General features: G+C 41.6%; 1 protein-coding gene across 1 annotated transcript in view; it reads right to left on the reverse strand.

The window, feature by feature from the left end:
* LOC124613344 (lathosterol oxidase-like) overlaps positions 1-11,301 on the reverse strand; it is a 111,902-nt gene extending 100,601 nt beyond the window's left edge. Inside the window, exon 1 of the mRNA XM_047142041.1 lies at positions 11,007-11,301. Within this exon, the coding sequence (XP_046997997.1) occupies positions 11,007-11,301 (295 nt within the window). The remainder of the gene's footprint in view (positions 1-11,006) is intronic.
* Between the last annotated feature and the right edge of the window lie 2,998 nt (positions 11,302-14,299).

Below are 14,299 nucleotides of genomic sequence, written 5' to 3' on the forward strand. Positions count from 1 at the left end.
GATAAGCTTTTAGTGATTTATAGAACAGAGAAGTCATAAAAGGATTTTGGAAGCGTAATCTATGTATGTCAGTGTCATTATTTCGACTTTAAGTCACAAGTTTATTTATCCTATATAAACAAAAATTTGCAGTTTTATGTCTTAAAAGTCAGGTCCATTATAGCCGAATTTCAACTCCTCTGAGTTTTAAAACATTGTGCGCTAATTATCTCATTGTTTCACGTTATCGAACAGAACTAACCGCAACCACAATGTCGTGATAGCAGTCAGATCTTGAACAGAAATTTTCTTGCTGTTGAATTACAATTAACAAGCGTAAGTATCTGTAACCTCTAAATACACTCCTGGAAATGGAAAAAAGAACACATTGACACCGGTGTGTCAGACCCACCATACTTGCTCCGGACACTGCGAGAGGGCTGTACAAGCAATGATCACACGCACGGCACAGCGGACACACCAGGAACCGCGGTGTTGGCCGTCGAATGGCGCTAGCTGCGCAGCATTTGTGCACCGCTGCCGTCAGTGTCAGCCAGTTTGCCGTGGCATACGGAGCTCCATCGCAGTCTTTAACACTGGTAGCATGCCGCGACAGCGTGGACGTGAACCGTATGTGCAGTTGACGGACTTTGAGCGAGGGCGTATAGTGGGCATGCGGGAGGCCGGGTGGACGTACCGCCGAATTGCTCAACACGTGGGGCGTGAGGTCTCCACAGTACATCGATGTTGTCGCCAGTGGTCGGCGGAAGGTGCACGTGCCCGTCGACCTGGGACCGGACCGCAGCGACGCACGGATGCACGCCAAAACCGTAGGATCCTACGCAGTGCCGTAGGGGACCGCACCGCCACTTCCCAGCAAATTAGGGACACTGTTGCTCCTGGGGTATCGGCGAGGACCATTCGCAACCGTCTCCATGAAGCTGGGCTACGGTCCCGCACACCGTTAGGCCGTCTTCCGCTCACGTCCCAACATCGTGCAGCCCGCCTCCAGTGGTGTCGCGACAGGCGCGAATGGAGGGACGAATGGAGACGTGTCGTCTTCAGCAATGAGAGTCGCTTCTACCTTGGTGCCAATGATGGTCGTTTGCGTGTTTGGCGCTGTGCAGGTGAGCGCCACAATCAGGACTGCATACGACCGAGGCACACAGGGCCAACACCCGGCATCATGGTGTGGGGAGCGATCTCCTACACTGGCCGTACACCACTGGTGATCGTCGAGGGGACACTGAATAGTGCACGGTACATCCAAACCGTCATCGAACCCATCGTTCTACCATTCCTAGACCGGCAAGGGAACTTGCTGTTCCAACAGGACAATGCACGTCCGCATGTATCCCGTGCCACCCAACGTGCTCTAGAAGGTGTAAGTCAGCTACCCTGGCCAGCAAGATCTCCGGATCTGTCCCCCATTGAGCATGTTTGGGACTGGATGAAGCGTCGTCTCACGCGGTCTGCACGTCCAGCACGAACGCTGGTCCAACTGAGGCGCCAGGTGGAAATGGCATGGCAAGCCGTTCCACAGGACTACATCCAGCATCTCTACGATCGTCTCCATGGGAGAATAGCAGCCTGCATTGCTGCGAAAGGTGGATATACACTGTACTAGTGCCGACATTGTGCATGCTCTGTTGCCTGTGTCTATGTGCCTGTGGTTCTGTCAGTGTGATCATGTGATGTATCTGACCCCAGGAATGTGTCAATAAAGTTTCCCCTTCCTGGGACAATGAATTCACGCTGTTCTTATTTCAATTTCCAGGAGTGTAGTATGTCTCGAAATTCACAAAGTGGGTATTACTCTCTGCTGATGTTCCATCACTTGCGGAGCGGTACACATCATTTGGTTAAAGCAGCAGGAATATGTTAGCTTCTTCTTAAAATGTGCAGACTTACATAAATTTTAATAGCATTATGTGCATTTTTGAATGACTTTGATAAGTTAGAATGTGCCGTACGAGAAGGAGATTGCACTCACGGTGGTCAGACAAGTTTGCTAAACGTGTTAAACCACATACGGATTTAGCCCTCTCCTCATCTTTTTGGCTCACATTAGTGCGACTGGATCTCTCTTTGGGGCCTACCCACATTGGTAATTCATATTTTCAACATTCCTTCAAAACGTTGTGACAACACTGATGCATTCTGCGAAATTATTTTCTACTTACTAGGGAGTTCCCTGAATCATAAACACACTAACTTAAAATTTTCATAAATTCATATTATCCCACAACAAGAACCTCTGGAGTCGAACTTCAGTTTTAATCGCAATAAACATTTTTGTAGGAGAATTACCTTTTTTGCACAGGTCTTAGTATGCTCGTGGAGCAGCTAATTGAGACATTTTCCGGAAGAAAGGCTCATAAGACGAAATGTTTATTTGAGATAGGGCTGTTTAAATACTTACTATTAATATATTTGAATAACAACCCGAATTTAATATACGAGTACAATTGTATTTTATTACGATGTGTACTACTATAAAGTAAATCCTTCTCTATTACTAGATATTTTGAACTATGTTTTTAGAAAAATTATGTTTCTGATAAACATTTATAAGCCCTTTTCCCATTAATCAGTGTAAGTAGGTTATAATGAGCAGACATTTCTTTCGTAATATTATCTGTAATAATATATAAGCTGACAGAACCCTTAGAAAGGTACAAGACTGGAATAGCAGTAAGTACATTCACGACAAATTTCAAGTACAGAAATAAAATACCATTGACTTGTTCTGTGGTCCATACATTACGATCGACAGTTTCTGTGGTATAGTTTGTAGCTACTGGAGAACCCTTTGTTTTTCTTCTTCTTCTTCTTCTTCTTCTTCTTCTCCTTATTCCTGCCCCACATCGATGTCTATTTTCTAAATAACGACTGGCTGCTGCTGACTATCTTCAAGTATATTGTGTAGCCACGAACTACTTTCACATCCATCTACTTAAAAAAAATCCCTGATATCTTTTCTTTTTCTAGCTTCACTAGATTGTACGCCAGGCCAAATGCCGGTGCTCCAAGTACGCTGACCTGCACATAAGTACTCGCTACATTAAACTCTGCTGCACGTATACGGACAAAGAAAACGTTACCTGGATCTCTAGTGTTCAGATAATGAAACAAAACCTGGGTACAATATTCTACATAACTCGCTAATTAATTTTAAACGATTTCCCGAAAAAGGGGATTTAGTCGAATTAGGTGGTGCTGAAGGAATTGCATTAGAAAATGAGACTCTCAAATTAGTACACTAGTTTTGCTATTTGGGAAGCCAAGTAACTGACGACGAAAGTAGCAAAGAGGGTGTAAAATGGCTATTGACAATAGCAAGAAAAGCTTTTACGAAAAATAAAAAATTGTCAACATCGAATATGAATTCAGATTTTAGGAAATCTTTCAGACGGTATTCGTCTGGAGAGCAGAACTAAATGAAACTGAACCGTAGACGATCAACAGTACAGGCAAGAAGAGATTAGACGATTTCGAAATGTGGTTTACTCACTCGCATCCTTTTACTGTCATCGCATGACTCCATTGGTGGAGACTGAAATATATTGATTGTCAGCATATTAATATGTCCTGACTCCGACCGCAAGGTCAGCTTAGTTTAGTTCAAGGAAGCGCAGAGGGAGTGTCATGAAGAGCGATAAATACTTAGTCCTAGGGATAACAAAATTTCTGCCTTATCATAATATTATTGATTCCCATTTCTACTGAATTTGCAAATGGAACAAGGGAAAGGCGACTGCCATTGCGACCTGTACTCATTAAAATCTTTGACTTATTCTCCTTACTCTAAATATCTAAATAACACTTCGAACGCCACGAAATAATTATAAAAGCTTCAGAGTGAAAATTTTATCTGGAAACAACCCACAGATTGTGGCTAAGCCATGTCTCTGCAATATCCTTTCTTCCAGGAGTGTTAGTCACGAACATTTCACGAGAGCTGTGAAGTACGGAAGGTGAGAGATGAGGTACTGGCGGAAGTAAAGCTAAGGACGGATCGACCTGGGATAGCTCACGAGAAGACCACACGCCAATTCTATTGTTGTAATTTTTTATATTTATGGTATATGAAGTTCAGAACTAAAATATCAATCTGCCTCAGCAGTTTCAGGCAGCTCCCAAAAAATTCTCGAGAAAATCGACTTTGAAAGTTTTTAAACGTCTGTAATATAAAGCAGTGTTGCTCAACCCACCGATTGCGATCGACAGCTCGCGCGCAATGACTGTATGAGTCTATCTTTCAAAATCTTTGTCAGAAATCTCTTTAAATGAGTTGTTTTTGGAAGAATACCAGTTTGTTGACAATATGCTTTTCGTACCGTATTTTTAGGTGGTAAATCCGACAACACTGTCTGCGTCTCATTTGCCTCCATCTGTATTTGACCGCTTGTAACTCGTGCGCGAAGCAACAGTCCTCCATCCTGCTTGGTGAGGTTACACAAACGTATGTTTTCCAGCTTCCATGACGGAGAAAATTAATTCAATTTCAGAATAACATTTCTTTAAAGGCTGAATACAATGAAGATAACTTTTGGAAATTGGTGAGTGTAAAAACCTATATTAACATTGTAAAAGTCGCATCGCAATGTTGTTTTTTGGATTATCTTTCATACTGTGTTAAGGCTGGGTCTGAGAAAGTATTCACCGGATCATAATAGACTTGTCAATGACATGCAAAGAAAGTATCTAAATTTTTTTTAGCATTTATGAAGGTGTATGTTTTACTTTCTTTCACATGTGTAATATCTAGAGAATTGAGTAGTATGCATACGACTTCTGATGGCGAGAAAATTTCCTTTTATGTATTTTGTGTAATTACAATTGATAATTGGGGTTACAGTTTAGTTTTGTGCTTAAGCCTTCACGAATTTAATTCAGCAACTCCCTAAATGTGTTGAATTGCGTGTAGCAGATATCCAAGCCTAAAAAGGTTGAGAACCCTGATCTAAAGCGAGGTCAGTTTTTCCGACAGATCGAGTGGCTCTGAAGCCACGTTATTGGCTTTGGGTCGATTCATCTACATCTACATCTACTATTACATGAATACTCTCCACATCACACTTAAGTGCCTGGAGGAACGTTCATCGAACCATCTGCAAATTTTCTCTATGTTATTCCAATCCCGAACAGCGCGCGGAAAAAACGAACACCTATATTTCTCCCTGCGAGCTCTGTTGTCACTTATTTTATTATGGTGATCATTTCTCCCTCTGTAGGTCGACGTCAACAAAATACTTTCGCATTAGTAGGAAAAAGCTGTTGACTGAAATTTCGTGAGACGATTCCACCAAAACGAAGACGTTCACCCCAAATCCTGTTATCATGTCAGTGACACTCTCTTCCCTATTTGCCGATAATACAAAACGTGCTTCTCTTCTTTGAACTTTCTCGATGTACTCAGTTAATCCTGTCTGGTAACAATCACAAAGCGCCCAGCAGACTCCAAAAGAGGGCGGACAAGCGTAATGTAGGTAGCCTTTTTAGTAGATTTTTCCCAATTGTAATTCCTCAGTATTTAGTTGGATTTACGGCCTTTAGATTTCACTGACTTATCGTTTAACCGAAGTTTAACGCATTCCTTTTAGCACTCATGTGGACGAACTCACACTCTTCATTATTTAGGGTTAGTTGCCAATTTTCGCCTCATTCAGATATCTTTTGTAAATCGTATTGCAATTTGTTATGATTTTCTGATGACTTTACTAGACGATTAACGACAGCATCATCTGCATACAAACTAAGACGGTTGCTCAGACTGTCTCCCAAATCGTCTACATAAATAGGGAACAGTAGAGGGTCTATAACACTACCTTAGGAAACAACAGAAATCACTTCTGTTTTACTCGATGACTTTCCATCAGTTACTGCGAACTGTGACCTCTCTGAAAGAAAACCAGGAATCCATTCACATAACTGAGACGATATTCCATAAGCACACAGTTTCACTACAAGCCGCTTGTGTGGTACAGTGAGAAAAGCCTTCTGGAAACCTAGAAATACGGAATCAGTTTGAAATACCTTTCAATAGCAATCAACACTTCGTGGGAGTAAAGATGTAGTTGTGTTTTACAAGAACAAAGTATTTTGTGTAGACTGTGTGTCAATAGAACGCTTTCTTCGAGGTAATTCATAATGTTCGAACGCAATATATGTTCCAAACTCCTGCTGCATATCGACGTTAATGATATGAGCCTGTAATTTAATCGATTACGTCTACTAGGCTTCTTGAATATTGGTGTGACCTATGCAACTTTACACTCAATGGGTACGGATCTTTCGTCAAGTGAGAGGTAGTGTATGACAGCTAAGTATGGAGGTATTGCATCAGCATACTCTGAAAGAAACCTAATTCCCGGCTGCAGTAATTTTTGTAAACAAAATTATCAAATGGTTCAAATGGCTCTGAGCGCTATGGGACTCAACTGCTGTGGTTATCAGTCCCCTAGAACTTAGAACTACTTAAACGTAACTAACCTAAGGACATCACACACATCCATGCCCGAGGCAGGATTCGAACCCACGACCGTAGCAGTCGCACGGTTCCGGACTGCGCGCCTAGAACCGCGAGACCACCGCGGCCGGCAAACAAAATTATCACTTTCATGAAGTGTAAAATATATAGGGATCAAAAATTTAATTTATATTGTTGCTTATTTAATTTAAACAATTTTTTTAACAGTCTTTTATGAAGTATCGGTAATTAATGCCTTATATTTGCAACAAAACTGAATTTTTGTGTGCGATATGTAATTAGAAACAAGTACATGTGCAAGTTTCATAAAAATCAAAATTACTTATGTGTTAAAGAGCGTATGTCTGGTGAATTTTATATTTAAATGATATTAGGTATTCGATCTCAACAGAAAAAGAACCGAAAAGAACTACAAGCGAAAAGAGACCCGATTCAGCTGTTACCAGTCTCGAGCGTTGCTGTTTTCTTTTCATCTTAATGTATTTTACACTTCGTGGAAATATTCGTAGAACTTGCACCATTGTCTAAAAATTTGCATCGGTCAGGAAACGAAACCTTACATGGCAGAAGAGAATTCTACCTCAGAGACACGATGCTTGTCGATAAAATCGAGCCTATGAGTATTTTAGAGTACTAAAGACGCTTGGAAAACTTCAAAGTCGACATTCTCGAGAATTTTTAATAGCTGCGTCGAAGTGCTTTGAACGGGCACGGCCGACTTCCTTCCCCGTCCTTCCATAATCCAATGAGACTGATGACCTCGCTGTCTAGTCTCCTTCCCCAAACTACCCAACCGAAGTGCTTTGGTTGATTAATGTTTTGGCTCTGAACTTCAAGTACTAAGTACAAAAAATTGCAAAAACCCAATTACCACGTGGTCTCCTAGTCAGTAGAGTATTCGCTTGTGACATGCCAAGGCCTTGGGTTCGAGTCCCAGTTTGGCACACAATTTTAATCTACCAGGAAATTTCAGTTATAAAAGCTGTTTCGAAAAAAAAAATTTTTTTTCCTGGTTAGTGCTTTCAGGGGAACGTCGCGTCTCATGTCTGACTGGTGATCGTGTGTTCTTTCTCAAGCGGCCTGTAACAAAACCAACTCTGTAAATTGATAATTTTACACGTCACTGATGATTCGCACAAAACAAAATGGACAGATGGACTAACTGCTGAAACATTTAGTCCCAAGTTCATTTCCAACGACAACAATAGTCATTATGCAATGTCTTTAGTCTCAAACATTTTCCACTACTCTCACGGATTAATCGTACGAAATAAGTTGAAAGAAATGCTATAGGAGCAAAAACACGATGATCACTGACATATCATGTGCCTAACTGTAGTCACGAGATCCAGCTCCAATGTAAAACAATAGGATTGTTAAAATCTATTTGAGAAGAATTGTTAAAGAGGTGGAGTCGCAAGATTATTTTATTATAAGCTAATCCTTAAAGAACACCTACATAAGTATTTTGTAAGTGGCCTTTCTCGATAATGCCGTGTGAATTATCATAAATATTCCTCACATCTTCCACATGGCTTCCTGTAACTGTTTGGTAATTGAACAAGCATGCATATAAGAGATGATGGATATCAAAACTATTGAGTATTTGTTATAATTTAAGCTCGTTGTCCCATAATCTTGCTGTGTAAAACGACGCAGTGGTTCGTACCTGCCAATAAAACCTTTCATCCTGTGATAAATGAGGGAGCTTTTCTAAGTGACAGTAGTTTTGTTAGGAAATGGAACACAGAGGCGGTGTGATGCGGTCTGACGTTGTCACCATGGCAGCGATTCGCTTCACTTGATACAAAACATAATTTTCCTGTGCACCACGAACAGCGGCTGGAAAACTGGCCTAAGGGTGAAATAAAATTTTAAACACATTTGAAGTGAATGGCCGCAATTTACACACATATCATATGCTTTCCTAACAACATGTTGAGCATTCGGAATGGGTAAGATAAAGAGTATTTCTGCTAGTCAGAACCAGCAGGGAATATTCCATTACGACATGGTCTTCTTATTGTCATATTCTCATGTTCGGCTACCATGTCGTTGAGAATCCAAGAAAATTATGACAACATTAGACAAAATGTCTCCATTTTTGGGCAGCTAAGACCAGCATTTTATCGCAAAAGCAACAATAGTTTAATCTGAGAAGTCTAGTGCAGCTGGCCACCATTTCGGAAAAGGGTGACTAGAAAATTAAGTCTATGTGTGTGGTGGTATCCCAGACGTCCGTGTTATGAGAAGTGTTCGGCTGATTTACTTCCTCATTTTTTTTCTTGTCTTGTAAGATATTATTTTCCACATCTTAATGACCTCATTATCGACGGGAAATTTTGTCAGAAAAAAGACCTATGACGCAAACTATTAAAGAAGAAATGAATAGTCAGACTCACAGTACCTGAAATATGTAGAAAGAATGCACCGACCAACGTTTAAAGAATAACTCATAATTTTTACAGACTAATTTGGGATAACTCCATCAAACAGACAGATAAAATTCCACTTAAAAATAACTGATTGCAACGAGGCACAAACCGACCTTTCCGTGAGCGCTGACCGCATCAGACACGTGTTTATCAATATTTGTTCGGGCTGATATCTTCTAAAAACTACAAAAACGAAATTGCAAAACGTGCCGAAACATCAGAGAAAATGCGGGTGACTAACCTGTAACCATACTCCCCTCTCCCTCCCTTTCCCCCTTCCCACCTCCCATGGATGGAATTAGTGAACCCCATCTGTTTGAGTTTAGTAATATCCGTCTGAAAGAGTAAGAACGTTTTCGAAATGTTTGCCAATCGTGTAACAGAGGCAGAATGTGAATATCAGCCCGGTATACTCCTAGTCGGATGCGGGAAACCGCCTAAAAGCCACATCCAGGCTAGCCGGTACACCGACCCTCCTTGTTATCCGCCGAGAGGATTCGATCCGGGACCGACGCGCCATCCCGTATCCCGGAATCTGGGTGCTTACGTGCGACTATTCGGGCGGCTCAGAACTGTCATTTACTAAGCTTTAAACGCATTAGAGAAGTGTCAGATTTCTCATATCTAGGAACACAAGAGGCCAGAAACAAGGCAGACATCAGACATATACTGAAACTGGGGATGAACTTACTGGCATACAATTACCCTCGAAGAAGTTCCTGGAGGTGTGCACCTGGTGCACTTCATTGTAAGGGAGCGGAACGTGAACAGAATGAGGACCGTTAAGTGGAGAACTAAAGCATCTGAAATATGTTGCTAGAAAATGATGTTAAAATTAGAATAGACCGAACCGTATGCAATGAAACGGTAGTAGAAAAGATAGGTGATATAAGATGTCCGTGGTAAATCTTTGTCAGAAAAGGAAAAATTTAGCAGCGGTGGTAGTAGTAGTAGTAGTAATTCGTAATGGAAGGAGAAGGCAAAAATGTGAGTACGTGGAATATGTGTTTGATATAACAGGTATGTGTAGATGAAATGAATTCAGTTAAACTACAGATAGATGAAAATAAAAAAATGTAATTCGTGGTAAGTCATAAGTAAAAGGATAAAGTGTGAAGGGCAGTCTTTGTGTTTAGCTTCCTCGAAGTTATAACAAATTTTCATATGATAAACGGAAGGTTGTTGTTGTTGTTGTCTTTAGTTCGAGAACTGAAAACTGCTTTGACAGAGCTCTCCACACTAGTCTATCCTGTCCAGATCTACTCATTTCTGCATATCAGCTGCGTTCTACATCGGTTTGTACCTGCTTCCTGTTTTCAAATCGTCTACTCCTCTACAACTTTTACTCATTACATTTCCCTCCATTGCCAAATTATAAATTATTTAATGTCCCAGGATGTGTCCTATCAAACTATAGCTTCTTTGAGTCAAGTTGTACCGCAAGACTGTGTTCTCCCTAATTTGATTCTGTTAGTTAGTTAACCGATGTAACCATCCAATCTGCGACATTCTCATGTAACACCACTTTTAAAAACCTCCCATCCTGTTGTCTGTACTGGCTATCGCCCATGTTTCACGTTCATATAAGGCTACACTCCAGAAAAATACTTCCAGGGAAGACTTTACAAGACCCACGCTTATATTTGATATCAATAACTTTTTATCTTTTTCAGAACGGATTCTTTTTGTCAGCAGTTTATATCCTTTTCTTCTGACCGTTGTCAGCTACTTTGCCAACCAAACACGATAAACTGTCTACTACTTTTACTGTCAAGTTTCCTACGTCATTCCTTCACCACCACCTGTTTAATTCGACTGCACTCTGCTACCATTGTTTTACTATTGTTGATGCTCGTTACAACCTCTTTTTGAGACGCTATCCATTCTGTTCAACTGTCCTTCCAAGTCCTTTAGTGTGCCATTAGCAAACCTCGAACTTTTTATTTATATGTCAGATAACACTGGTATGCCTAGGGTGAATACTAACCATCAAAGGTGACATTATATTGCAGCTTTAGTCTTATGTTAAAGATGTAGCACAATCGAAAGTTTGCAATGAGGAACAAAATCAATGAAAGTAATAGCAGATCGTTATTCACCTCTCATTGTGGCTCCGAGGATAAATACGGCGAGCGTGACGATGGTGGAGCGGACGAAGGATGGAAGGCGGCTCCAGATCTTCTCCATGGGCGCGTTGTACTTCTCCATCCAGGTGACGGCCATGGGGTCGAAAAACTTGCGGGGCTGGTCGGCGGCATTCTCGACGGCCACGGTCTTCGCTGCCCCATTGGACACTCCCTTGGCTGTCCCGTTGGACACTCCCTTGGCTGTCCCGTTGGACACTCCCTTGGCTGCCCCGTTGGCGACGCCGCGGCTCCTCTTGCTCGCCCCCATGTCCGCTGAAAGAGCGCCGAAGCACGGCCGGCCACTCCTTTATACACAACAGATGCGGCCGCTCCGTGTCCGCCTTATCGCCACTCAAATCACTCTGCAAAACAGTGTTATCATTCACATATGATAAAGTGCCACTACCTGTAGGCATTCACTGGCGAATCACGCAAGCCAATAACCTATTAGAATTCCTTTCTCCGTTCACAACGACCTCGTACTTGAAGCCTAATCAGCCAATAGAAGATTGTCGGCTTTGGCACCTGGCATATGTACTTTGTAAGCTTTTGTGCTGTAACGGCGCTTGTTATTGATTGACAAAGAGCGTTGGTATCTGACAATCAAACTTTTTTTGAGTATCCAGTCTTCTGGAATGTTTGATACGACTCGCTCAGAATTTCATTCCTGCAACAGCTTCTTCGCTTCCGAGTAGCACTTGCGCCCTACGTTTTTAATTGTTTGTTGGATATCCCCATTCTCTGCCTTTCCCTACAGTTTTTGCGCTCTAGAGATCCCTCTAGCACTACGGAAGTTATTCCCTGATGTCTTAACACACGCCCTATCATCCTGTCTCTTCTTCTTGTCAGTGTTTTCCATATTTTCTGTGCCGTGCCTTGCGAACTTCTCTCGCTGAACTTGCTTCACTACGGAACCAGCTGGTAGTATTGGCCGCCTCGTGCGGTCCTGATCATTTTCCTCGTTGTGTCGCCGAGGCAGCAGTGCTGTATTTAGATGCTCAGGTGACAGTACTGATATCACGATGTTATGGGGAGAGTAGTGGACTTGGATACCATTCAGTATTCTTCTTACTAGGTACGATCAATTAAGCGTTTGTTCAAGTCTCGAGTCATGCTTCTCAGCTTCCGATGTTTGCAGTTTTATCTTGGACTTTTATTGTCTGTTTATGCCCTCTGTCCCAAGAGTTTGTTTAGCCAAGAACGCTATGCATTGGCGGTGCAGTACGCTGCTGAAAGTGTTGCGTTTCCGGGTTCCGCTTAATAGGTCAGGAGTCCATTACACATAGAAAACTGCTACACAGATAGCGGGGGCTGCGTGAAAGGGATTGGGCGTTTTTTAGGTTAGAGGGTCTCAGGAAACCACAGAAAGGGCGTCCGTCTAAAAGGGGGCAGGTATAGAACAGTAAGATAGTTGTAGAAACGATCGATATTGTAGTTGTAAATTGTCGTAGCTGTGTTGGGAAAGAACCAGAGATCCAAGCCCTAATAGAAAGCACTGAAGCTCAAATAGTTATAGGTATGGAAAGCTGGCTAAAGCCGGAAATAACTTCAGCCGAAATTTTTTCAAACGACCTAACAGTGTTCAGAAAGGACAGATTAAATACAATTGGTGGTGGAGTATTTATTGCTGTCAAAAGTAGTTTACCTTGTAGCGAAATTGAAGTAGATAGCCCCTGCGTAATAGTATGGGTAGAGGTTATACTTGACAATCAGACTAAGCTATAATTGAATCGTTTTACCAACCCCCACCCCCCCTCCCCCCCACCTCCTAATCAGAAGATATAGTTGCTGAAGAGTTCAAACAAAGCTTCAGTCTATTTTCAAATAGGTACCCCACTCATACAATTATAGTTGGTGGTGACTTCAATGTACCCTCGATATGCTGGAAAAATTATACGTTTAAAGTCAACGGCAGGCATAAAACGTCATCTAGTTCACGTGCGAAAGCATACTTGACCTCTTAGCAACAAATAATCCTGGACAAATAGTGAGTATTGTGACGAATACAGGGATTACCGACCACAAGGCAGTTGCTGCTAGGCTGAGTACCGTAACACCTACAACCATCAAAAAGAAACGCAAAGTATATCTATTTAAAACAGCTGATAAAAATGCTCTTAACGCCTTTTTAGGAGATAGTCTACACTCCTTCCGATCTGATCACGTAAGCGTAGTAAAGATGTGGAATGATTTCAAAGAGATAGTATTGACGGCAATTGAGATATATACCCCATAAATTAATGAGAGATGGTTCTCATCCCCCATGGTACCCAAAAAGGGTCAGATCGCTGTTGCGGAAGCAAAGAAAAAAGCATGCCCAATTTAAAACAACGCAAAATTTCCAAGATTGGCAAAGTTTTGGAGAAGTTCGAAATATAGCGCGTACTTCAATGCGAGATGCTTTTAATAATTTCCACAACAAAACTCTATCTCGGCACCTGGCAGAAAACCCAATGAGATTCTGGTCATACATAAAGCACACCAGTGGCAAGACACAATCAACGGTAAAGTCACTGATGGCAGTGCCATTAAAGCAGAGTTATTGAACATGGTTTTCCGAAACTCCTTCACCAAAGAAGACAAAGAAAATATTCCTGAATTCCAGTCAAGAACAACTGCCAAGATGTGAAAAATAGAAGTAGATATCCTCTGTGTAGCAAAGCAGTTTAAATCAATAAAGGCAAGGCCTCCGGTCCAGATTGTATACCAGTCAGGTTCCTATCAGAGTATGCTGATACAATAGATGCATATTTAGCAGTTATATACAACCGCTCGCTCACAGAAAGATCCGCTCATAAAAACTCGAAAATTGCTCAAGTCACACCAATACCCAAAAAGGGAAAGAGGAGTAATCCGCTGAATTACAGGACCATACCACCAACGTCGATTTGCAGTAGGGTTTTGGAACATATACTGTGTTCGAACATTTTGAATTACCTCGAAGAAAAGTCAGCACGAATTCAGAAAACATCGTTCTTCTGAAACACAACTAGCTCTTTATACTCATGAGGTAATGAGTGCTACCGACAGGGGATTTCAAATTGATACCATATTTTTAGATTTCTAGAAGGCTTTCGACACTGTTCCTCAGAAGCGTCTTCTAACCAAACTGCGTGCCTGTGGAATATCACCTCAGTTGTGTGACTGGATTCGTGATTTCCTGTCAGAAAGGTCACAGTTTGTAGTAATAGACGGAAAGTCATCAAGTAAAACAAAAGTAATATCCAGCGTTAACCTCCAAAGTGTTATAGGTCCTCTATTGTTCC

This window comes from Schistocerca americana, chromosome 4, assembly GCF_021461395.2.
Source record: "Schistocerca americana isolate TAMUIC-IGC-003095 chromosome 4, iqSchAmer2.1, whole genome shotgun sequence".
NCBI classification, from domain to species: Eukaryota; Metazoa; Arthropoda; class Insecta; order Orthoptera; family Acrididae; genus Schistocerca; species Schistocerca americana.